The following is a 24,953-nucleotide window of genomic DNA, read 5'->3' as shown; positions in this document are numbered from 1 at the left end:
AACTCAATTCAGTCACTCTTTTTGGTTGTTTTGTCGCGCCAACAATTGAGCTCTTATCGTGATAGCAATCAATCTATATCATATATCAACTATTTATCAGCCTAAGGTTCAGTAAGTGACACTATCGCTAGCAAAATAATGCAAATATATAAATACACCCAATTTAGAGAATGCAAGGATATTTAAATAATTAGTTATCGTAATAGAAAAATGAGTTAAATATCTGGTTAGCACTGTTTGACCCAACACAAATTAACTCTATCCACCACAATCATTTAGTATGTCTAACATTTGGCCTAAAGGAGGGTAGACTTTAATAGTAAAATAACTTGCCCTCACCCGACAAACAACATTACCAATTGTTGCCATTATAAATTAAAAACTTCAGTCATAAGCATATTATAGTCAACATCGCACATTAATACTATCTATCCAAGCCCTCAGCTCAGTATTATTATACTACTATGTGAAACTATAAGTCGCCGCTCAAGAATACACTCACCTTGCGTCATTAGATACCACCGGATCTTTGTCATCCTATCCATCTATCTTCAATATAAGGTTTGACCCTCATCAATTGACAATATATCACTTATAACCTAGTGAATAACATATCTGATTGTCTATAATCCACAGATTTATATCTCAAGCTTAGGCCCTACTATATAATAATAATATAATTCTCTCCTCTCTTACTCTGGCTAAGAAGGTGTCGGGTACTGTTGAGACGTAGATGTTACTCTCTTTGTAGAAGTGCTTGTGTGTTAGTGGCATGTTGATATACAGCACAAGTAAGCACGATGAAAAAAAATAATTATCATATAATAATGTGTTATCAAATATAAGCATGCTAATGGATATGCATATCAATTATGATAAGAGTAACATATCAACCAGCCGGTTAAATTATCATATGAAACTACAATATTTAGGTTATCATGTTATCGACAATTATTTTGGAATGCAATTTGACACATAACATCAAGTAATCATTGCAAGGATTGATAATCCACTTGCTTGGACATGCTAAATTTCCCTGGTGACAAGTTGTGTCGTTCTACTCTTGGTTTGCTACGGGGTTGCCACTGGTTTCACGAGGTTCTACTATAGAATATAAAAACCACGTTCCAATGTTTAAAAACCAACAAAATAGCCAAAAGGCCCATAAGGGGCTCGGGCCTAGCTTGAAGTGAGCTCAGGCTAGGCCAGGCTATATCAGCCCAAATAGAGTGGGCCAAGATGGGCCACACCAAGACAGCCCAACAAAGTGGCTCAAGTTGGGCTAACCCAGCCTAGCCCGCGATGAGCTCGAGCTCAAGCCGCCCATCCCACCCACTAGCGCACTATAATCAAGCTTGGGTTCAACTAGCCTAATTGGGTTGGGTTTACCAAATTGGAGGGTTCCACCCTTATTCCCCTCCATCTCACACTCATGACTAAAGAGGGGAAGGAAAAGGTGTTGGTGACCCACGTCGTAGAACGGCCATGCAAGAAGGGAGCAAGGAGAGAAGGTTGTCCAAAGGTGATTTCAAGCAAGGACACATCCCCTATGCACTTGTCGATGACCAAAGGACGATGAGGAAGATGAGGAAGCCAAGGTGGTTTGACGCGGAGGAGAGGAGAGATACCGTGGGGAGGTTTCGGGTGGGGTGAGGGAAGATGGGGAACAAAATAACGAGGTTGTCGTCGCCCATAGAGGATGTCAATGGCAGTCCCGATGGGCCAAGCAAGGTCGAGGTAAATACCCTCAACCAGCCCGGCAGCTTCCCCGCTCTCACTAGTTGTAGACTTGAAGCGTGCCTTCGCGCCCCTTTTGACTTGCTTTTTTGCGCTTAAAAACAATAAGAAATTGCGCACCTTTGCAACATCGTAAACGCGCCCCAAAACGCACTGTCGAAGCCTACGCTTGCTGCTCCCCTTCCCATAGGCGAAGGGATTGGATTTATTTCACCTATGATCATATCAGTGGGCAACCAACGTGACCTTTGGAAAACACCAGGAGTGGAGGAACAACTCCAAGCCAAAGCACTTGTTGGTGGTAACAGTTATGACCTATCTAGGCTAGGAATTCAAGTCTCGAGTCCGAGCGTTCGAATGCCCCTGACAGTCATTCGAATGCCTTAGTTCGAGAGGTTGTCGAGCTTCTAGGCATTCAAACATTTTGGTGACGAGGTTCCTTTGTTTGCTTATTAGATGACTTTTGTTGTTTAGATCAGATGTGAGTGTATTTGCTTTTTAGTTCTTTGTTTATGTGTATTAGTTGTTGCTTAAGTGGATTAGTCCGATCGAGCCTGTTCAATCCGGTTAATTGAGTCAAGTCAAAGAGTCACCTATAAATATTATGGTGAGCACCTAAGTTGAGCAGCTTTGGATTATTGAAATCCTAGTTAGTCTATGTCTCTTCCTCTATCAATCCTCCTCCCTTGTTTGACCATTGCTAAGTTTGGCCGACCACCACCCTTGGCTGACCAAGCCACCTACCTCCTTGTTTGACCACTTCCTTGACCCTAAGGAACAATCCATCTTCTCCATTCTTCCTTCTTCCCTAAACTATCTCCTATAACCTTACACCACCACCGTCTTAACATTCCACCACCTACCCTTTCGGTACCACCCCTTTATTGTTGTCCTACCACCACTACCCACACTTAGGAGTCTGTGCCTCCATCCACGAATTCCCGGAACTAGTTTGGAATGTCCACCCCCACCTTTGACAATTGATCTCACAATATCCTACTATCTAGCTATCAAGATCTTGAGATACTAGATTCATTGGATTCTCTTCTAGAGCCATAATAGATCAACACATTGATCAAATAGCTAGATCGTCTGAAATATCTCTCGAAAATTTTCCTCTAATTTCTGTCCAAAACCGATTGTAGATAAGAACGAGTCATTTTGAGGAAAGATCATAACTGTAATTATCTTATTCTAAAAGTCACAAAAAAAATTGATCCAAAATAAAAAAATTAAATTAAATTAACTTACAGATTACAGAATATAAAATTATATATAGTTGAGTCTAGTTGACATTATTTCTTCCAAAATAGTGGACATTGATCTCTAAAGATACAACAACTATCTTGCACTCGAAAAGAAGCCGCCTGCAAACTCATGACCTATTTAAAGAATTAAACAATCACGTCGAAGGGATGTAGATAGTTGGATTAAGGCATATCTGGTCATGAAAGGATGCACCCCTTTGGGTCTAAGTGGACTAACTACTTATGCACCACTTTGGGTTGACTTAACCCGCACGTGTGAACCTAGTTGAACTGGGTCGACTGGCACGCGTGTGTGTGTTGATGTATAAAAATTTATTTATTCACAAAATAGGTATCTATTTTTGGGACCCAAAGTCCATGAGAAGTTTGTCACTTACATACGATACAAATATTTCTCAAACATCAAATATGATACAAAACTCAGTTCTTTTTATTTTTTTTATTATCATGATACTTATTTTAAAGCCAAATTTTATTCACTATTTTTCATGGATTTGAAGATGTGAATATATGATATTATATTCTTTGAGATTTTTAATTCTACTATTAATCCACCGTTAGTAGTGTATGGAACCCACTTAAATCTGGGCTCAAAATTAATAAAATATTTATATTTAAATATATGATATTCCTAATAGCACTCTATTCTAGAGTTGTCAAAATAAACGAGCGGCTCGGGCTTAGCTTGATTGAAGCTCAAGCTTGACTCGGCCTGGCTGGAGCTGAGCCAAGCCCGAGCCGGATTAGAAAGCTCGAAATCAATTTCGAGCCAAGCTTGAGCTGGAGATAGCTCGCTTGTGCTCGACTCAATAAGCTCAGTATATAAGAGATTATCAAATTAGAAACCCCAACCTCAACTCCCAAGTCCCAATTCCCAAACACAGCCTCTCAACTATCCCTAGCTCTCCCTCAATCGTCACTTGCTCGGTCGCTCCGATCTTCTTTCTCCACTGTCGGCTCATCGCCTCATCCTTCTCCACTATCGGCCTACCTCCTCCTCTCCTTTGGCAAGCCAACTCCTCCTCCTCAAGCCACCACCTCGTGCTCGTCTTCCTCCTCAAGTCGCCGCCTCGTCCTTTTCCACTGTTGACCTGTCGCTGCATCCTTCTCCATCATCAGCCCACCTCCTCCTCCTCCTTCAACAAGCCGGCTCCTCCTTCTCTTCCTCAAGCCGCCGCCTTGTCATTGTCCTCCTCTTATAGCTTATTTCACCTTACACAGGTTGTGGTTCGACTCGGGCTCGATTTGGCTCGGTCCGACTCAGCTTAAATAATGTTTGATAATATGCTCAATCTTGGTTGCGGCTTTTATAATTTCTAACCCAAGATTTCTCTTTTTCCGATAGAAATCTAGTCTACAAGAGACGAAAGGAGAAGCCAAGCAGTACTTGTTATAGAGCAAGTATTCATAAGAGCATGTGATAGGAGTTTGGATAATAAGCACACGTAGAAGCAATACTATAATTATAATTATGTCATATTAAATATCAATACTAGTAGGATTCAAATTCGAGTGTCCTCGTACAACTAGAGCTTTTTTAACCGACTACTAAGTTCTATCTAATTTATTATTAGTTTTTATGTACTCATACCAAAACTCTCTTAACTTTTTTTTTTCTCTTTCCTATAGAATAAGATTAAATAATCCCTAAAAAGCCTAAGAATTAGTCATATGATAGTCACGAGATATTTTTCAAAAAGAAAAAAAAAATCTAAGATAACTAATGGAACGTCCATTTCATATATTTTAAAAGTCTAGACTTAACTATCTCTATAATAAATTATTACAATGATTAATCCTTAATTCAGAGAGAACCTGAAACATATTTACTGGAATATAACAACACTGAAAGAAATGTACCACTTTAATCATCTTATCCCAATCTCATTGGCAACTAGTTTAGAATTTAAAGACGGCTTGCTTCCCGGAGCACCGCCGGTTTAAAGCTTGCGATGCCGGTGATTTCTCTTCCGGTCACCAAACTGTTTATTTCGAATGAGCCTTCGTATGAAAAAATTGCCTCCATATCGCAGAACGCCTACAGCAATAAGAATATTAGAATAACAAGATATATGCATGGATGGATTGCTTAATTTCTTTAATTATTTCAAAAATCCTTTCGACAAAATTTGATTTAATATAAATTAAATGAAAAAATAAAATAAAATGTTCTTTGTCACCTTTGCTACGAGAAAGTCAGTCAAAATTCCATTGCCACCCAGTAATTCTCGACCAAGAGAGATTGTCTCCCTTGCCCTTAATGAACTCCATGCCTGAGAACCATTAACTTCACTTAATTGCTTTGAAGAAAGAAGATGATCAAAAGACTATATCTAAAAGCTATTGGAATAAAAATGTTTTAAAATATCACTCTATGATAATTGTCGTTGAGATCTTTTTTAACTCTTTCAAAAATTCACTATGTTTTTTTATAACATAATATTCATTAAAAAGGATTTTTATTTGCATAAGTAATCTTCAAAAATCTCTTATTTACTTTGATAAATATATATCCCTAAAATGAATATCTTTAAAAAAAATTCATAGAAAAAAATAATTTAAATATAAAGAGGCAAAATATTATATTCCAGTTTTATACATTTCTCTTAGTTAAGAATTTTATTATTTATCAAACTATTGAGACATAAGTTAAAATCCATGTAAATAACATATATTTTAAAATGTATACATGCAATAATCAATGCAAATAAGATATTTTTTAAGTGTATATATACAAAGAAAAAATCCTAATAAATGGTTGTAAAAGTTACGAGAGTAAAATAAATAAATAAAATTTCTTTTATGAAATTTGCTTTTAATTATAAATGATTAGATTTGCGAGACAGAATGATAATTTTAAAAGAGCTCAATGATTTCGGTAACAATAACGAATAATTTGCAGACCTTTGCCAAGCTCGCATGGCCAGGAGTCATCTCTCCAGATTCATATAACTTACAGAGACGCCATCCAAGAAGATGCATAGCTTGGATATTACCAAGCATGCTCACTAGTTTCTCTTGGTTAAGCTGGAATGCTGCTAATGGAGCTCCAAATTGCTTCCTCTCCTTAAGATACCTATTTCAAAGATTAAAACAAATAATAATAAGATAATATTGCATTTAGATGTATGAAAAATAATAATAATAATGATTTCTTTTTTTTCTTTTTTTTTTACCGATGACACATATCATATACTCCCATAGATATGCCAATAGCTTGCCATGAAATCATAACTCTTGCAACGGCAAGAATCTAATTCAAAAAGATAGAACAAATTAGAGTAGCATAGTGAAATATATGTGTATATATATATATATATATATAAGCACATTAAATAGGTTGGAAGCTAATCCCAAATTGTTTATTTTCATTATAATTGTTTGTTTGATATTTACAATCAGCTAAAGCAAGAGTACCATTAATTTTTTTTAAACATAATGAAATATTTTGCAATAGGATTATTGAACTCTTTAAAAAATACCATTCCATTACTTAAATCTAATTAATTATAATTAAATTTAAAGTTACATTAAAAGAGGACCATTTTGCTCTTGTGTAAATTACTTAAAATGGTCTAAAAACTATCTAATATTACATGATATTATAGTGTAAGAGAAGAGAAAAGAATCACTAAACTTAGTAGCCGTTTTTAAGAATAAATAGTTAACATAAAAATACTTAAATGTTGGATCTTGTAAAGCTCATAACAGCCGTGAATATTGAGACTGCTATTTGGTAATTCTTTTATCGAAGTGTTATATGCATATGATTTAAACTTAATGTGGCTTCTTTCTTATATATATCATCAATAAAAAGATCATAAATACATACCTTGTTAACATCTTGAAATGAATTGACCCCGGGTAATCTATCTTCATCAAGGATAAAAACGTTCTTAAAAATAGTGTCCCCATTTTGCATAATCTTTACACTAACTTTGTTCCCAATTTTGGTGGATATTAATCCGGGGTGTGCTTTTTTCACAATAAATCTGCGAAGCAAGAAAATATAGAATTTTATATATGCAAAAATTATAATATATATTGATTATGCTATAGATTTCAGTAATGTTACAAATTCTTATAGATTAAAAAGAACGAATACTCTAATATATGATCTATATTTTTCTATATTATTAATGTTATGGCAATTAAGTTTACTATGTGCATCCCAAAAATGCAAAATAAATACAAATATGATTTTGCCACTATTCACCTCTGATTTTATTCCTACCCTCTCAGGTATAGGTACAGTCTAAAAATAAAAATAAAAATAAAATCAAACTAAAATAAAGGACTTAGAGTTGTGCTTGCAGAACTAGTTTAGGGTTTGGTGCACCAATGCATTTATTATACACATCTAAAGGCTTCGAGTTTGCTATCCTAAATTCTATTTTCCTTTATATTTTATTTTAAGTATGATTGGAGTCGTCAAATACATGCGATCAATATATTAATGTACATCTAATTATTCATCTAGATTGACTAACTGACATGAATCATCCAAAATCAGGTGCTTTAGAAAATCTTATAATAAAAGCAAGAAATCTTCTAACGTATTAGCAATTAAATTATATTTAATCTTTTAATAAAAGATTTTAGTGTATACAGTTTATATAAATTGTACGCATTTCATTATAATAAAATATACATCGATTATAAGAAATTATATACACTAAAGTTTTATATTCTAAATCAAAATTTAGATGTAATTAAAATTCAAAAGCCATTCCTGGAAATTGATACCCATTTATTTGGTTTGTGGTTGCACTCCTAGCAAAAACAATGAGCACATCTGCAAATGTACAGTTTCCAGTCCATCTCTTTTGGCCATCTAATATCCAACCTCCTGGGACCTATTATATATGCCAGATAAATCAAATCAAAATACTAAATGTATAGAAATAAAAAAAGTCCTACTAATCTTATGTTACAAGTTGATGTAATATGTAAAAGATTAGTAGAATTAAAACCTTCTTTGCTGTTAGTGTCAAAGAGCTTGCATCACTTCCATAGCCTGGCTCAGTCAAAGCCTACAAAAAGAATTAAACTTCATACACATACTCTAATCCAAGTAAAAGTTGATGCCCACCAAATTAACAAAGCAAAATATAGCTTGAGATTACCCAACAGCCAACAGTTTGGAGTTGGGCTAAGGATGGCAAATACTTTTGCTTTTGCTCCTCTGATCCAAACTGTTCTGCTCTTAGGCAACAAGGAAAGAAAAAATACAAAATATGAATACTGAGAAAAATAGGTGTTGTATTAGTTCTATGAATATATATATATATATATATACAATTTTGTTATCCAAAATTCTAAACAAGCATTAAAAGAAAGACAATCTAACTAAAACGACATTAAAGAAACATCAAAGCCTTACCAATTGTAAGCATTGCGAGACAAGAATGCACCATATAAAACGCTGAACAACTTGCATCAACCCGTGCAAATTCTGCCATTATAACGGCACTTCCGAGAAACGATATCCCCGGACAACCGTAACCCTGTCAGGATACATATATTTAAAATTATTAGATAATTAATTGACCCAGAAGAACATCACCTGCTGCTCCTAATACCACATGTGATAATGAAAAAAATAAGGTCTAGTATCATATTAAATAATTAGCTGCCTCAATAGCTTAAAGGTAATGAACGAATAATATATATCATGTCTTTTCTTGTTAAAAGTAGCACCTTAGTGTGTGTATATATATTAAGACTTAGCAAAATACCTTGATTGTTCCTCCTGCAACACCAAGGTCAGCAAGTTTAGGAATAATATGGAAAGGAAACTCTCCTTTCTCCCAGTACTGCAGAAACAATATAATAGTTTCAGTGTTAGTGTATGGAGTACTAAAATATATAGCTAATTAGGAACTTATGCTTTCAAAGTAGTTCTTGAACTAAATATTATAATTGTCTTTGTATAATAATCTAGATTCATACATATGTAAGCTATGAGGTAAGTAATTCAATACTCTATTCTAATTTCTAATATTAATCCTAAAGGCAGTATAGCTGATTTCTTTATATATATATATCCACAACAAATTTGAGGATTAGGGAGTCATTTAGTAATTACGCAACCATGTTCTCTTTTTCCAAACATCTTTTTCTCCGTTTGAATATAAAAGATAATCATTCTTTTAAGAGATTAATTAGATTAAAAATGATACAAGGCTACTTCAAATCTCTCTCTCTCTCTCTCTCTCTCTCTTTCTCTCTCTCCAATTAATATAAATCTCTTTTGTCTGATGATATACTTAAAAATCGAACTCATATATTTTGTTAAAAAGATAGGATTTAAATCTAATATATTCATCTCTCTCAGTATTCAAAAATAATATCCAAAATATTTAAACAAAAAAAGGTTTATAGTTACTTTTTTATTTTAGTTCAAAGCAGTATATATAAATATTTTTCTTAGTTTAGATGATGTTACATGAGTAATAAAAAAGTTTAGAAAATATATGTGAAAAATAATAATAAATCAGGAGATCTAAGTGGAATTATTCATAAATATTAATATACATACCACTGCCATTATGGGAGCAACTTCTTTCTCCATGAACTCTCGCACTTTCCTCCGCAAAGCTCTTTCATCCGAATTTAATAAATCATCAATTCTATAATAGTCTGATACTGCACGAGAGAACAACAAATTAGTACGTAAAAAAGATAAATCTTAATAAAATAAACAAGATATATTTAATTTATGAGTGATAGTTTCCTCTACTTATATTTAATTTACCTCTTCTATAATCCATTTATTTATTTTATTTTTCCTTTCAATATGATTGCAAAATTTTCAAAATCTCAGTGAAGCTTTTCTTTATGAGCAAATAATATTACCTAGTGGTGGAAAGATGGATGCAGGCGTTGCCTGAGGAAATGCAGCAGAGATATCTAATGCCGGTAGTCCAATTTGTTGATCCATGCTATACTTGGAATCATCACCTGAAACTTATGCAAGGAGTTTAAGCATATATATATATATATATATATAGAGAGAGAGAGAGAGAGAGAGAGAGAGAGAGAGAGAGAGAGAGAGAGAGAGAGGATAAACTCTACCTTGCTTCTTGGAAGTAGTGGCCATTGCTAGAGATTTACTGGGTTGGAGAAAGAAGTTTGGAGGATTTATAGGGAAGAGATGGGTTTGACTTCTATAATGGTGAGGAATTATGGGCAAATCGCCATTGAATACTATGATAAAAGACAAAAGAGGGTGATCACTCATCTTATCACCATGAGGAGGGAGTGGATGGATAATTGATTGATACCCTTAGATACCTCAAAATCAACTTTGATGGGTCTTATTTAAACCCGTTTTGTTAGGATCTATAAATTTTTCTATTTCTATTCTTAAGAGTTGAGTATTCCTCGCTGCAGCTTCAGTTGACTTAGCAGGTCCTTAAACAAAAGGAAGAAGATATCTTAAGGAGCTTTGACCAAACTAATCCTCATCTAATTTATTTTTACTGAAATAGACTACTTCTTAAATTTATTATCAAATATGATTTAATTTACTGTAACCGTAATAAAAAATATTGAACTAGTCCATTTTTTATTTCTAAGCAAAAACGCTGATTAATTCAGTGTTTTATATACATATATATTTATTTACTTAATCTTTCGGCAATTTTAAAAAAATTACCTAACGATAAAAGCAATGAAATGATTAGCATTTTTTAAAAATGCTGATTAGTATAACTACTATAAATTAAATCTTATTTAATAATAATTTTAAAAAATAATCTATTTTGATACAAATAAAATAAAAAAAGGTCTTGTTTGATAAAAAATAAAAAAAAACTCTATCTTTTAAGACCCATAAATGAGTATTCCAATGATTGAGACACCTAAAACAGGGCATGCGGCGGCTATTGCCCGCCACCCCCTGCTTGTGTTTTTATTTTTTAAATAAGAAGAGATTATATCAAAACTAATATTTGCAAATATAAAAGTCTCCTCTAGAGTCTGAGATTAAAATTTACACAAGTGCATAAAGGTATCCCCATTTCAAGTATATCTGAAGCCCAAAGCTCCTAAAAAGTCAACCTGAAGTCAACCTCTGGTGCTTGGCGAATTTATTTAATACATTTATAATTGGTAAACTCCTATGCTATGTACTAATATTGTACTACTACCCGTTCGAGTGTGCCGTTTTAATCTTTCTCAATAATGTAGGAATCATCATAAAGAGAGGACCATCTTTTTGTCATGAATGTCTCAATAAATTTAGAGCAAGAAAGCTCGTTTTATTCAAGCAGGCAATGCAAAGTAAAACAAGTAAACACTTGCTCAAAAAGTGGTATAAAAACCATTTGAATGACTCGTTTTTTTTTCCCGTTGGTGGTTACAAATGTGAATCCTCACACTCATTCACAGAAAAAAAAAAAAAAAAAGATGGGCATTTGCATACTAATGTGAACTCAATCCCAATTCAAATTTCTTTAAAAGTCGCGGAATTCAAAGTTTATTTAGTCAACTGCCGTAAGGAATTAGAATAGGTTTAAAAATTCGCTTCAATCCAAATTCAGATGCCCCTCGAGTGTGTTGGAACGTCAGTGGGGTAGAACCCAACTTGGTGTACTTTTCTTCTAAGTCTAAGAATTTCACCGGTCTTCAATCCACTTTTGCTGCTGCTCAATCCTCATACAAGTAATACAGACATTTTTAAATGACCAATTTTTATTTTGAACACTCATCGTCAATTACAATATCAACTCGATACGCCACTAAACTGAACCTTCTTACCATTGCATAAGTTGATTATGTCAAGGTATTTACACTGCTAATCCAATCCTACTTTACATTATTTTCAATATTAGACATAAGCATATATATATATATATATATACTCGGTTCACATAGCTGCCCTGATAACACTTCTTCTAGATTCACATCTAAGATGAGGCTTTTGCAGCGGAATACACATACTTTAATGATGTCAAGTAAAACAAAATATGTAAGTTGGATAAAACAGATAAGATCAAAGATCCAACTATAGCTAAAGCACTAGAGCACTCATCAGAGATTAAATTAAGTGTATAACTCTCTAAGATTCATTCGGTTTAAATCCGTTAATATCACAAAGAGTGAACTCTGTAATCTTACTGTGAATGGAGAAAAAAAATGACTTTGAATCAATCTTATAACTTGTAGACAGGTGTGATTCCGAGAAGATGAAAGCATTGTCTCATGACAACTGCTGTTGCCTGGCATAAAAGCAATCTGCTGGTTTCTTCTGGTGATCCAACCACCTGCCAGATTCCAAAAGAGAGCAAACAGTTAGGGAATGATGCTTATGATGGTAGCGCGAAAAAGAAAAGCAATCCAATATTGGCAGAATAAAAAAAAGCATGCAATTTATTCATGCTCATGGCAAAAGGCTAATCAAAGATGGAACCAATGAAGGGAGCCTTGCCATGACAATGTCTTACCCATATGGCAGGTTTTGATTGGTTATTCAGTTCAGATCAGTGCTATTAGACACGAATTTATATGCAAATTCCATTGTGGGAAAAAGTATATGCTAGAAGTCTAAGGGCAAAGGATACACAAATATAACCATTTATACCCCACAAATAGAACCATTTATAAAAATGCAGGCCAATAGTAAGTAAAAAAGAAGAAACAGACCTGGCAGCTGGTATAAAATCTTGTGAATATTTCAGATAGATTGTACAGGTATTCGCACAGAATATTCGGAAGGAGATTGGTACAAGCCTCCTCAACTACCTGAAATAAGATAACAAGGACATTGGCACCTTAGTCATATGAAGAAAATGGGAGACATAAGGTAAACCTACGATAATGTCTCAGAAAATATCAGATCCAGAATATATAATATCGAGTCTCACAGAAAAGTAAAGAGACATAAAGATAAATGTAACTTAAATATATGTAACTAACAACAATCAGCAAAATATAATATCAGGTCGCGCAGAAAAGTCACATAAAGATAAATGTAACTTTACTAAATGATTCATAACTAACAACAATCAGAGTCATATTACACACTTATTATATATTAAATAGCAATGATGACTACTTTGAATACTCATGATCTTTTCCCAACTACTCATCTAAAAACAAAGGAAGACGGCAACAGAATAGAATAAAGTTAATGCAAAGAAGTACGCATACCTCTGCAAACTGGATAAGATGAAGCCCCAAAACACGCTCATCTGGATGATCAAGCGAAATAGACCCACTCTGCCAACAAAGTACTAATATAAGACGCAATGAATAATCCGTTCCAAGTACCAAGAGCATCTTGTGCTCTGGCAATGGAAGGACAGTGGATATGTGAATGCTGTTAAGTTGAATAGTTTCCATTCTTTCACATGTCAGATAGAAGATTTACCTTCTTTAGTTCTTCTATATCTCTATTCGATCTCCTGATAATCGAACAAATACGAGCATGTGCATAAAGCAGATAAACAGCAGTATTCCCCTGGTCAAAAATGAAGATGCAGCTATCATGAAAGATCGAAACTTCATTTTGGAAGAACGTGGTAGATTAACAATTGAGCTAATCTACAATCTTGATCCAGATAAAACTAAATTAAAATTGATTAGCATGTGCAAAAGGAAGATAACACATATCCTGGTTACAGATACTTTTGGAGGAGAAAGGTAGATTCTCAAGGGGCACTGCTCAATGATCTATAATACAAATAAAACTGATATGTCAGCTATTATATTTATGTGAAACCTACATATAATTGCATGATGAGGCTAAGATTAGCAAAGAAAAGAAAATGAAATGAGTACAGAATTCGATCACATATCATTATTTGTGACACTTAATATGCTGTTATATAGAAGCTTATAAACATAAACAGTAGAGAGTCAATATCTTTAGATGTATTTCAGATTATGCATATGAAGCACTTTTCTGTGGAAGAAAAACTGACATTAGTGTATGACAAAATAAGCATTTAGCTACCAGTCTTCCTGTATAAGTTTTCAAACAGCTACAGTTAGTTGTCTTAGTAATATTATAGAAATCAAATTCCCTTTGCCACTTCAGTAAGACTCAAAATAAATCTGCATCAGAATTAAAAAACACAAGTACCTTATCATTCAGCATTTGATCAAAACTAAATGTGTAATTAGTCAGCCGATTGTTCTTCAAATCTGCATATCTGTTTAAAAACTATTTCAGTACAAGAACATAAACTGCATAAATCAGGATGTCTGCATAAACTGATTTGATCATAAACTGGTTAATGCTATTGAGATTTCTGCATGTCCGCATAAACATTTATAGTGTAAATCAGAATTTACAAATACCAAGTTGGTGAAGAAACATTATGTCCTAATCTAGCACCCTTAGATCACAGAAAATGTAAAAAAGAGCTGACACTAAATGTCCATTTAGATCAATGTTTTAAAAAGCGGCCACGGGTGGCAGGCGGTCAGCCCACCGCCTAGTGCCTAGGCGGAAGGCGGGCGACAAGGCGGGTGACAAGGCGATCTAGCATTTTTAATATAAATAAATAAATAAGCATAGTATATACAGAAATTTTAATAGTGCACTAAACCAAAACACTAAATAACATAATCACATTGGCTAATTGCTGTTTAGTGATAACTGAATAACTGAGATATCTATTTACTAACTCTAGTTTATTCACATGAATCACATTTCAAAATCCTCTAATCAGAAATTATATACTTAAATAGCAGGCAATTAGTAATTCCCCTAATTAATAATGCATGACAGTAAAAAAAAATTCCTTCTCTATAATCTTAATTCAATAATTCATAAAGCAATTAGCAATTAACTCATCTAAATTGGTTAGTTTTATTAAACCCGTTCTGCTATAAAACCCGACCCGCTCACTAATAACCGCATCTCGACTTTGCGGGCCAAAGCGCTAGCCCGCCAAGTCAGGCCAAGCGGCCCACCTAGCACTATTTAGCGCCTAGGCGGCCCGCCAAGGTGCTTGGCCGCCTTTTGCCGACGTCTTTCAACATGGCGGGGCGGCCGGTGCACCGCTCCGCCATGGCGGCCGCCTTTTCCGCTTTTCAAAACAGTGATTTAGATGTTATTTTTTCTTTGAAAGAACAAAAAACCAAAATGAGAACAGTTAATTGTTCTTCCATGGGTAATAGAAGATAGTCAAGCATAGCAACCGGTGAAAGAAACAAAGTTTGTGATTATTTTGCTAAACAAAGAGTTTCAAATTGCAGTGTTATAAATCTCTAACTTCCTACAATGGCAAATAGAAGCAAGATATACGAACAAGAAAAGAAATCTTACTTGACAGCACCATATCCAACTGCCTCAGCAGTTTTCTCAAGCTCTTCATCTGTCCACTCGCCAATTTTACCTGAACCAAGATAAGAATGACATTTGTTGCATGTTGAAAACATTAAAAATATAACAAGAGAATCCCAAAGCAACAAAACTCATAGAAAGACATCATCTAAAATCTCAATAGCATTAATCAAAGGAAGAAAGGAATAGACTCATCAGACAAATGGTAAACGATAATGATACCATTGTCCTTGAGACGTTGTACAAGTTCTGCTTTGCTCCGAGCTTTAGCTTCATCAAGTAAATCAACTAAACGTACAACTTCTGAACTGCGAGTGCGAAAACGTTTGCCATCTGATCCAAGAACAAGACCAAACCCAACATGGTTTGTTCTGGGAAACTTCTTTTCCTCAGGACCTGGGAGCCAACCAGCCATTCTGGCAGCCTGGAATATAAAGTAATAAACTTAAGTCTCAAGAAATGCAACATTAAAACAAGCTATACAAATTATAAGAAAATAGTATATGACACCTACACTGAAGAACATGTCAAAGTGCTGTTGCTGACCAACATCTGTTACATATATTATCCACTCTGCTTTCTCCACATTAAGCCGATACCTTCAGGAGAATAAGAACAAGAATGAACAAGCTGTAGCAGCCCAAATAAAGTTGTAGAAGCGTGTATGTTAATGACTTAAGGAAAAGAAAAAAAAAGCACTTCTGAAATGAGATCCTATTTAGAATTGGCTTATGAAAGAAGAATAAAAATATGATATATGTTGAGAAGAAAAAAGAAAAAAGCAAACTCTTAGGTAGTGTTGTTAAGTTGGAAGCATAATCACATTTAGCAAAATAGGAGTAGAATACTAATTCCATTCATTTGAAATATAGAGATGTCGTTAGCAGGTGTTATAAGACTGAAAACTATCTTCTAGAAAAAGTAATATTTGATCCAGTGTTTTGAAAGACCTAAGACATAGAAATATATGTATAAGAACTCACTTGGAGAGCCTCCTAAATGTAAGTTCAACTCAAACTGCACCCTAAATTTTGGATGATTACACATAATTATTATTATAATTTTTCTGTGTTATAGAAAAATACTTGTAAAAATTAACATATGACCAAAAGTGGATAAAATGTTTTTTCCATATTGTATAGCAGTAATTAAAAAGATTATATTTCATTGGTTCTCAATTTTAGTAGAGAAATTAGCAAGACCAAATTTTCCCAATTTAAATCCATGTCTAAGTGAAAATCAGGTAGATCCTTTTGAGATGAACCATTTAAAAGTATATCTATAACATTCCCTTCAACAGAAAACTTTTAAAAAAAAAGTAAGCCTATGTTATCATTGCTATGTACCTTCCAAAGTTCAAACTATAAAAAGTCAGACACAAACCTGAAATCTGTACATAAGATACTTCTCAAGCAAAGAATATAATACAAAAAATCTAAAGAACAAAACATTCAGAAGAACAAGCATGATGTATTGTATCTTAATATTCTTTGTACTTTCTTATCATATTCTGCAACATCATCTAAACAAGACACTATTCCTAATTGGCAAGACAGAAGAATGTACAGGATAAAGTGTTTGTGAATCAATGTCAACAAAACTAACCAAAGAGCAGTCAAGTCAGTTGAGGCATAATTGTATCCTCCATCTCTCTTTACAACAATCAAAGGGATTTTATGCCCTTCAATGAATATCACACGAGCACCCTCACTTTCCTTAATCAAGTCCTTGCTACTTAGCTCCTCTAAAACACGTGGAATATGAGGATTGTAGAAGCTCTCCCCCTGAAAAATTGATTAATATTCAATGTTAACTAGCATTCAGAATCTGACAAGACAAATTTCACTCCTAAAAGAAAGGTTTTCTGAAACAAGACAGAAAAGCAGATAAGATTTGAAAGTACGTTGCTTCCTGTGCATATAGCCTGCATAATGGAGCGTCTATCTAGCAAACTGAATGGTTCTTCACTTATAGAACATTGTTACAAGTTCATTATGGAATGAACTTGTAAGCTGGTAAGATAGAATACATCCCAAAAACAGACTGTAAGCATGGCAACAACAAAATTTGGTGGTGGCATCAGTTAGCATTGCATCATATTTAAAATGAGTTCGGCTACTGACATCTATTGGTCATCATGCCATTTTTTCCTCTTCTCAGTTATCAAATTTCTCTGAACTCGAAAAAGTATGATGTAAGCAGAATTGCCTGTCTTTCTTTAATTTGGTTTGTATTTAGACTACCTAATTTATTTTGGCTATTTCGCTTCCATTTGAGTCAATTCGATAAATTACTCAATTGTGCCAATTGTATGTTTGAGTTATCTAAAGTTTGGAAGTCATCCAAATTAGATAATTTAGGTTAAATCAGCCATTGGACTTGAATGTAGATTAGACTTGAGTTGGTTAAAAAGAACTTTTAACATTTTTCATTATCATGTTTAAAATTTAAATTTATCTATTTCTAAACTTTAAAGCTATACTTAGTTCTAAGGATCTTATCCATATCCTAGATAGTGTGCCAACTTTGGATGGCCGTGCCGGCGATATACCAGCACGTGGCACGAGGGGTGTTGCACAGCACCCCTCCTAATAGCTTCATCGCTCACTATCAAGCTACCCATCGCCATCGCTCATCGTCGCTTTGTCGGATGCCCTAGCTCGAGAGAGATCGAGAAGGGGGAGGGGGGGTGGGGGTGCCGCTCTCTCTCTCTCTTCTCTCTCAACCTAGGGCACCCGACGAAGCGACAGCGACTGCGAAAGCGAAGGTGAGTATCCCTTATCTTATTCTCTCCTTCTCTTACGGCACGACCGGCAAGTGCCGCGGCACGGTCTGTGCTCGTGGCACGGCCATCGTTGGTGCCAACTGATTAAGGTACTACAGTTAAGGGTAAAAAAGTTGGATTAACTCCGACCCAACCCAATCTGAACTGGATTTAGGTCAAAAAATTCTACCCATACGGATTCAGATACAGATCGAATTTTTGAAAAATACCCAAATACAAATATGGATACTGGTCAGGTAGAACTTTTAGATACAGATACAGATATTGGATATACATTTACCACATAATTTATAAATTATATACTTATATGTTACATAAAATCTGACCTGTTAACCCAAACCCTTACCCTTATGGCATTACTAGTTACCCCTCTTCTCTTTATCTCATTACTCTCTAATCCTAAACCTAGTCATCGTCAAAATCTCAACGCCCGTACAGCCTTACCCTCTTCTAGTCCAAACGAATTTGTATATGAAATCAAGACCTCTTCTCTTCCCTCCTCTTCTAGTCCAACGAATCTTGATGCCTCGATCTATTTGATCCTCCTCTTTCTAATCTGGAGTTTCCTGCTAATCTCCTCTTTCTTTGGGTTAAACATCCATAGCCTCTTGATGACAACCAGTACAGCAGTAAGCATTTCTGTTTGAATTTTTTGATATGCCTATCTACATGAATTCTTAACTTCAGATTTTTTTCTGCCTTATGTACACCACAAATTAAGTTCACCAATTTCAGTTTGTAGATTGATATAGAATATTTATCTTTTGCACAAGGTTGGATGGAATTCATAGGTCTTGTTAATTTGGCAGAACAATATTATTTTCTTTGTTAACTATTTATCTTGCCCAAACTAGATTCTGAAGTTGCTTGGGGAGTATCTGCTATGATTTTGTAAACATAATCCATTTCTCTAGAATCACTGATGGGGAAAATAGCTTAATTTATGAAGTTATCTTACTTTATCAGAGTATGGGAGTATGCAAAATTAAGATCTTAAATGCACCTTACAGAAATGCAAAATTAAGACCTTAAATGAACCCTATAGAAAACAAGTCATCTTGTTGTGTTGCCTCTTTGTTAGGATATTACTGTGAGTTCCTCCCTATCTGAGAGAGATGTTGCCTCCAATGATGAAATCAAGGAGCAAAAGAAGGAGAAAATTTGTTATTGAGTTATGATCCTATCTCAATACAGAGGCACTATTAGGTCTGAGATGCTATTGCAAACACCATAACAAATGAAACATTATGCATCTAACTGAAATCAAATCTGTGATTCTTTTGAACATGCCTTAGTTTCCTCTCTCTCTCTCTCTCTCTATATATATATATATGAAACAAATTAATTTGATGTGCTTTGGTTTCGATCCGTATTCGATCTGTATTCGTATCCACTTAAGATCCAATTTATATTTGTATTTGTTTAGTTATGATATGGTTTTAAGTTTTGCTATCCATCCAATATCCCTATCCGAATTCGTATTCCGACAAAAAATATGAATGCACATGTAGTTTTAACACTATCCAATCCATTTTCACCCATACATGAGATACATCATTTGTCTAAATCTGAGCATCATTTTCTTCTCAAATAAGGTGTTTCCGTATAATTTGTTTGTCGAGACTCATGTTTAACATGGAGATATATATTTATAAATACTTAATAATCTTCAATTTAATTTAATAGGGTTCATGTATAATTCTAGATTGAATTTATGATAATTTAGTTTTCTTCAAGTAATTGTGAATAAAGTGATTATATGTTAAAGTCAATTGAAGTTTGATATATCTTTGTTAAGATCCAATCTGTATTAAAAAATTATCTGTATCCGTTTAGTTGGAATATGGTTTTAGATTTTGCTATCCGTCAAATATTCGTATCCAAATTCGTATCTGAACTAAAAATATAAATCCGGATGTGGGTTGAGCACTATCCGATTCGTATCAGATCCACTTTCACCTCTAACTGCAGTACCTTAAGAAAATTAAAGGCTACTATATATACAGTATAAAGAATTATGAAGAAAGTGTGGACTTTATATGTCTAATATAAACTACATACTTATTAATTCTACTTAATATATTATGTCATTAATTCACCTATGCAAGATTCAAACTTGAAAAGTTCAAAGAGGAAGCAGGTAGTAAGATAATCAAGAGGAAGAAGTTCAACACAGCATGCTAATAGTCATTAATAGTCTCACTCATGCTAAACCAATTATCTTTCACATGCTATCAAGAAGCGTCAAATGTCCTCAAATGTCCAATAGACAAACATCTTCAGTAAGGAAAATACAGTAAGCTATCATTCAAAGCTGGGAACCTGAATCATGGGATAGTAGTAATACCTTTTCCTCTAAATCAACATTAAGGCGCTGGTATACCATATCAAATTCGCTCCGGCTAATTTCACAGATTTTTTTCCATGCATCACGGTACTTAGCTTCCCCTCCCTATCATTAAATAAACAATTCAAAATAAAGTGAAAAGATAATTATCTAGTCAAATTGAGAGTACCATCTCTTTTTGATGTTGTCAAACATGAACCGTCCTGGAGCATTAAAGATTATGTACAATATACTCTGCATTAAAAAGGAAAGATATTCACCTGCAGTCGAACAACTGCCTGCTGAGCCCTTTCCATAAAGGCTGGATCATCATCAAATCTTTTCTTAGATGCCTTGTAGAAATCCTGAAGCAGCATTCTATATCAGAGCACCACTACTAGAGAGGAAAAGGAAAGAAAAAAAGAAAAAGAAAACAGAAACAAAACAAGAGACCAAAAAGCCACAGAGAACAGCAATACAAAACTTTGATATCTCTAACTATACTTTGCTGTGCCACTTCTGACTTGATAAAGATATGTAGCACAATGCATCTGAAGAGATGTTAGACAGCCAAATAAAACACCACTTTACTGGTAAATAAATGTTATGCAAAGATACAACCTCAAGTTTGAAGGTATACGATGTTTTAATAGTTTTATGACTCATAGCAGTGAGATAATATGAATGGGCCAGCAAACCAACAGCTCTCTGGTGAATCAAACAGCTATTGCTTGAACAACAACAACACGTATAACTTTCATGACTAAGGACCATTCTATCAAGAGGAAGAAGATATAAACAATACAATATTCATTTGTGCATGCAGTTTTTATTTTTGGCTCCATACATGAATACAGGATGCAAGTTTAAACCTTTTAAATGATTATAAGAGCACATGTATGTAAGCACCAGTTAAAAACTCCGTGGCTGGACATTAAATCATGAACGTCTGAACTTCATGATTTATTTTCGTGGAAAGGATCACCAATATAACAAGATATTGTGAAAATTAATCTGTACGAACATCGACTTGATTTACATTAATGTGACATCTTTCAGCTCACCTGTAGATCTCCAATTGCCTGGTTCCCTACATCCTCCCAATTTGGGAACTTTTCAAATAAGTATTCTATCAACATGCCAAACTGCAAAAAGAAAAGAACAATTATAATTTTGCATACAACAAAATGAGAGTTTCTTTGTCATCTTATCTGATCTGACCTACAAATAATCAGAAAAGTGAATAAGGTAGAGTAATCATATTGTGATGCTAAAGCACAGTAATGAAACTGGATCATGCTTCCCATACTATTAGTATGCAACTAGACTACTCTCAGTTCTGATAAATACATACATAGAAAGTATGTGCAAGTATGAAATAACTTATTTGATGCAATACGGTTTGCCCATAGTTGTTTCCCTCTGTAGTCTGTACACTTGTACAGTATACAAAGTGAGAGAGGTACAGTTAACTGCTATGGCAAAGGCCTCTTGAACCCAAGATACAGTATAAGATACAAAAAATGAAGAGAGATAGACCAAAGATACATTAAGATACTAAGGTATTCTAGAAACTCGAAAGCAGAACTACCACAGTTTTCACTATACAGGAAGCCATTAACAGTAAAAAGGAGATGATCAAGGGCAGAGAGCTCTGAATTTTTCAGATGTTTATTATATGGCCCAATCACAATACATATAAGACAGTAAACAATTTATAAGAACCAGAGACTACCAAGCAGAATACATCTAGATCAACCAAACAACTTTATTTTGTGATATATTGACACTAAAATACAAGTACCTGTGTACCCCAATCACCAACATGATTACGGCGAAGAACTTCAACATTCGAGAACTCAAACATTCGTGCTAGAGTATCTCCAATTATCGTGGACCTTAAATGGCCAACATGCATTTCTTTTGCTATATTAGGTGACGAAAAATCAATCACTGCCCTGCCAACTGGCAGAACTGGTGCCCAATTCTTGATGCCTTCTATTAGCATTTCTTGTATTCTCTGCAATAACACAGTTTGATTAAGCAAGATGGATAGTTAAAGAAGTAAGTATTAATATAACCAACAGATGATTTATGCTAACCTTTGACACCCATTTGTTTGACAAGATTATATTCACAAAACCCGGTCCTGCAACAGAAGTGGATTCAATAATATCTGATGGAGGTAGGTTTCTTGCAATGGCCTGGGAGTTAAACATTACCAAGTGTCAAAAGGAAAAGAAATAAAATGCACAAAAATAAAAAGGTGGAACCCCTTATTTGGAAATTAATAAAGAAGAACACCACAAGATTGTCAATTAGATTCAGTGCAAACCAAGGGATAGTATAAAAAAGAGCACCTGTCCAACAGAATTGGGGTTTCTAAAATTTGTTCCTGATCCTTTTATTCTTGACCATAAACTCATCGCATTATTGCTGCATCACAGACTCTCAAATCTTAATATTTACTACCAGAAAGAAAGCCATATGATAAACTTATGGAAATGATATGTTAAGGTTAGTGTAATGATGAATGTTGTGAACACTACCATTTACCGGTGCAAGTTATCCAAAAATATAGGCTAGAAATATACCACTGATAATCACCATATTGTGCTGTACAAACTGCAACCAGTGGCTCTACATCCAGCAAATCTGGAACTGTTGCTTGAAGTGATGACTTCACTAATTTCGATAGTTGCTGCTTGACACTTCCACTTCCATCTTCATCCTGCTATATATGTGATCCATTTCAGCTCCGCCATCGTAATGATGTAAAAACGGGTGTCAATCAAGTCAATTAGATTGATTGGTATGAAGTAGATAAGAAAATATTAAGGCCACTTGATTTGGTGCATCTAGGCAGTACCAAAACCAAAATACCTAGGTAGATATGAGAGAAGTGACGAGAGGCTAGTTGATGGAGAAATGGGTAATAGAATGATACAGACCCTTGGACCCCGTTATGCAAGCAAATTGGAGCATGAAATAAACAATAAAAATGAAGATCTTTAAGAATGGAGAATGAAACAAGAATAGCCTTGTGAGCACATTCCTAGTCAAGCAGCTCTTTTTCTTCTTCTATTTCTGAAATTTACAAATAAGCTGTTAACCACAGATTCTGGCTAGAAATGGATTTGATGTGAGGGGCCAAAAACATTGCCTATATATTTAATCAATTTACATGGAGGTCATCAATCATAGGAGAAGCACCTCTATCATATATACATTGTGTGGCAGAAAGGTCACCAGTCAAACAAGAATTAGCCAGTCTAAATTGAGTTAATCTGCATAAAGTTTCAAGTTTTAGTAGCATTATTCAGGAAGCAAATTCTTAACACAAACCAGGAAAGCACGGCCACGGCCAAGCACAATGCAGCTTGTTAAAAGGACAACCAGCGGGTCAAATGCATCTAAGGAAACAACTTGTAAGAATTTCACTCACAGTATTCCGCGGTTGCTCTTGAGGAGGAGCAGAAGTGGAAACCCCGTCTCCCATTGCTGCTGTCGGACTCAGGGTCTGTCTCGTCGAAACTAGTCTCGTCGAAGCTGCTCTGAAATAACCTGTCTAGTTTCACAACATCCAACCAAACCATTCAAAAATTAAAACTTTACAAACCATCTACCCTCACAGGCATTTCAACAAACAACTTCAACGCAAAGGCCCAATCATATCCAATACCCAAAATAAATAAAAAATTAACTGGAGGAAATGAAATACCACCATCCGACCAAGACCCAAGAAAAACGTAAGATAATTCAAGCATAGCATCTCAAAGAACCCCCACCCCATCCACCCCAGCACTTGGCGTAAGAAGCCGAGGACGGAGAAGGGGAATCGAGGTGGATGAGGAGGAGATAGGAGGAGAAGAGAGAGAAGAGGAGAAGATTACCGCAGTTGGGAGAGCGGCGGCGCGAGAAGGAGGGAAAGGAACGGGAGGCGAAATGGAGAGCGAGAGTGTTGGGGGCTGCTGTAGTCATCGCAGCCGTTCTTTAATTGGATTCCGTTTTTTAGGGTCTTTTCTATTATTCTTTTCTTCTATTTTGTTGCTTAAAATGTCAGCTTTTGTTTTTCTTCTCTAAACTTCTGATAGATTCTAAGTGGTTAGGAGTAGAGTTGCAAGATTAATTTTACTCTTTTTTTTCTAAAAAAAAAGAAAAGAAAATTATTACAAAGCTATATGGTATGCATATTAGGATAGATTGATTTAAAATGTAGTTAAAAAGATTTTTTTTTTCTTTCCAAACATTGTATTAGTTCCTACTCATCTAGATGAATTCAGCTTTAACTTTATTGAAATATCTTAGGCCATATATCAAAAATAGTTACTGATTATTAGTATTTTTAATTTATAATTATAATATTGAAGCATTATGTTTTGCTGTAAGTTTAAGAGTAATTTTTCACATAAAACTCTGTGTTTTAGATTATCTTTCTACACAATATTAATAATAAAATATGAAATAAATAAGCGTAGAAAGATAATTTCAAAAAAATGACGAATCTAATCCAAAATAAAACAAATAAGTAATATCGAA

The 24,953-nt window shown here is 34.5% G+C and overlaps 2 protein-coding genes across 6 annotated transcripts; both read right to left on the bottom strand.

Moving 5' to 3' along the window:
• Positions 1–4,804: 4,804 nt before the first annotated feature.
• LOC140799282 (acyl-coenzyme A oxidase 4, peroxisomal-like) lies at positions 4,805–9,969 on the bottom strand. Its single transcript, XM_073153542.1, has 12 exons — positions 9,864–9,969; positions 9,547–9,653; positions 8,744–8,821; positions 8,389–8,512; positions 8,132–8,205; positions 7,979–8,038; positions 7,752–7,861; positions 6,838–6,997; positions 6,182–6,258; positions 5,910–6,081; positions 5,186–5,278; positions 4,805–5,043 (listed from the first exon to the last, which is right to left on the bottom strand). Exons 1-12 carry the CDS (start codon positions 9,946–9,948, stop codon positions 4,912–4,914), a joined length of 1,272 nt encoding a protein of 423 aa, XP_073009643.1. The 5' UTR covers positions 9,949–9,969; the 3' UTR covers positions 4,805–4,911.
• Positions 9,970–11,929: 1,960 nt separating this feature from the next.
• On the bottom strand, positions 11,930–24,442 carry LOC140799083 (arginine--tRNA ligase, cytoplasmic-like). Of its 5 annotated transcripts, none has more exons than XM_073153230.1 (18): positions 24,308–24,442; positions 23,860–23,978; positions 23,009–23,148; positions 22,775–22,850; positions 22,517–22,618; positions 22,219–22,434; positions 21,479–21,559; positions 20,696–20,779; positions 20,436–20,540; positions 16,909–17,087; positions 15,818–15,902; positions 15,526–15,727; positions 15,286–15,355; positions 14,095–14,164; positions 13,381–13,470; positions 13,161–13,229; positions 12,654–12,752; positions 11,930–12,274 (listed from the first exon to the last, which is right to left on the bottom strand). In XM_073153230.1, the coding sequence occupies exons 1-18, from the start codon at positions 24,393–24,395 to the stop codon at positions 12,164–12,166; spliced, it is 1,986 nt and encodes a 661-aa protein (XP_073009331.1). In that variant the 5' UTR covers positions 24,396–24,442; the 3' UTR covers positions 11,930–12,163. The 5 variants fall into 5 exon arrangements, with proteins under 5 accessions (XP_073009331.1, XP_073009354.1, XP_073009361.1 ...); XM_073153253.1 differs by having other exon boundaries at positions 23,860–23,982; positions 24,308–24,424; XM_073153260.1 differs by having other exon boundaries at positions 23,009–23,145; positions 23,860–23,982; positions 24,308–24,424.
• Positions 24,443–24,953: the final 511 nt, after the last annotated feature.

Source organism: Typha latifolia, chromosome 1 (assembly GCF_019914945.1).
Source record: "Typha latifolia isolate L0001 chromosome 1, TyphaL0001v2, whole genome shotgun sequence".
Classification (NCBI taxonomy): domain Eukaryota; kingdom Viridiplantae; phylum Streptophyta; class Magnoliopsida; order Poales; family Typhaceae; genus Typha; species Typha latifolia.
This window is presented reverse-complemented; position numbering and strand designations above follow the sequence as displayed.

What these genes read in the sequence shown, in the direction of transcription:
- LOC140799282 (XM_073153542.1), bottom strand. Translation starts at nt 9,948, where the DNA reads ATGGATCAACAAATTGGACTACCGGCATTAGATATCTCTGCTGCATTT. An exon ending in TTGCTCCCATAATGGCAGTG is followed by an intron (nt 8,822 to 9,546) that starts GTATGTATATTA and finishes TTGTTTCTGCAG; the next exon opens with TACTGGGAGAAAGGAGAGTT. An exon ending in TGACACTAACAGCAAAGAAG is followed by an intron (nt 7,862 to 7,978) that starts GTTTTAATTCTA and finishes CATATATAATAG; the next exon opens with GTCCCAGGAGGTTGGATATT.
- LOC140799083 (XM_073153230.1), bottom strand. Translation starts at nt 24,395, where the DNA reads ATGACTACAGCAGCCCCCAACACTCTCGCTCTCCATTTCGCCTCCCGT. An exon ending in ACTTTGACATGTTCTTCAGT is followed by an intron (nt 15,728 to 15,817) that starts GTAGGTGTCATA and finishes TTTATATTCCAG; the next exon opens with GCTGCCAGAATGGCTGGTTG. An exon ending in GTTGGATATGGTGCTGTCAA is followed by an intron (nt 14,165 to 15,285) that starts GTAAGATTTCTT and finishes GTTTTTAAACAG; the next exon opens with ATATGCAGATTTGAAGAACA.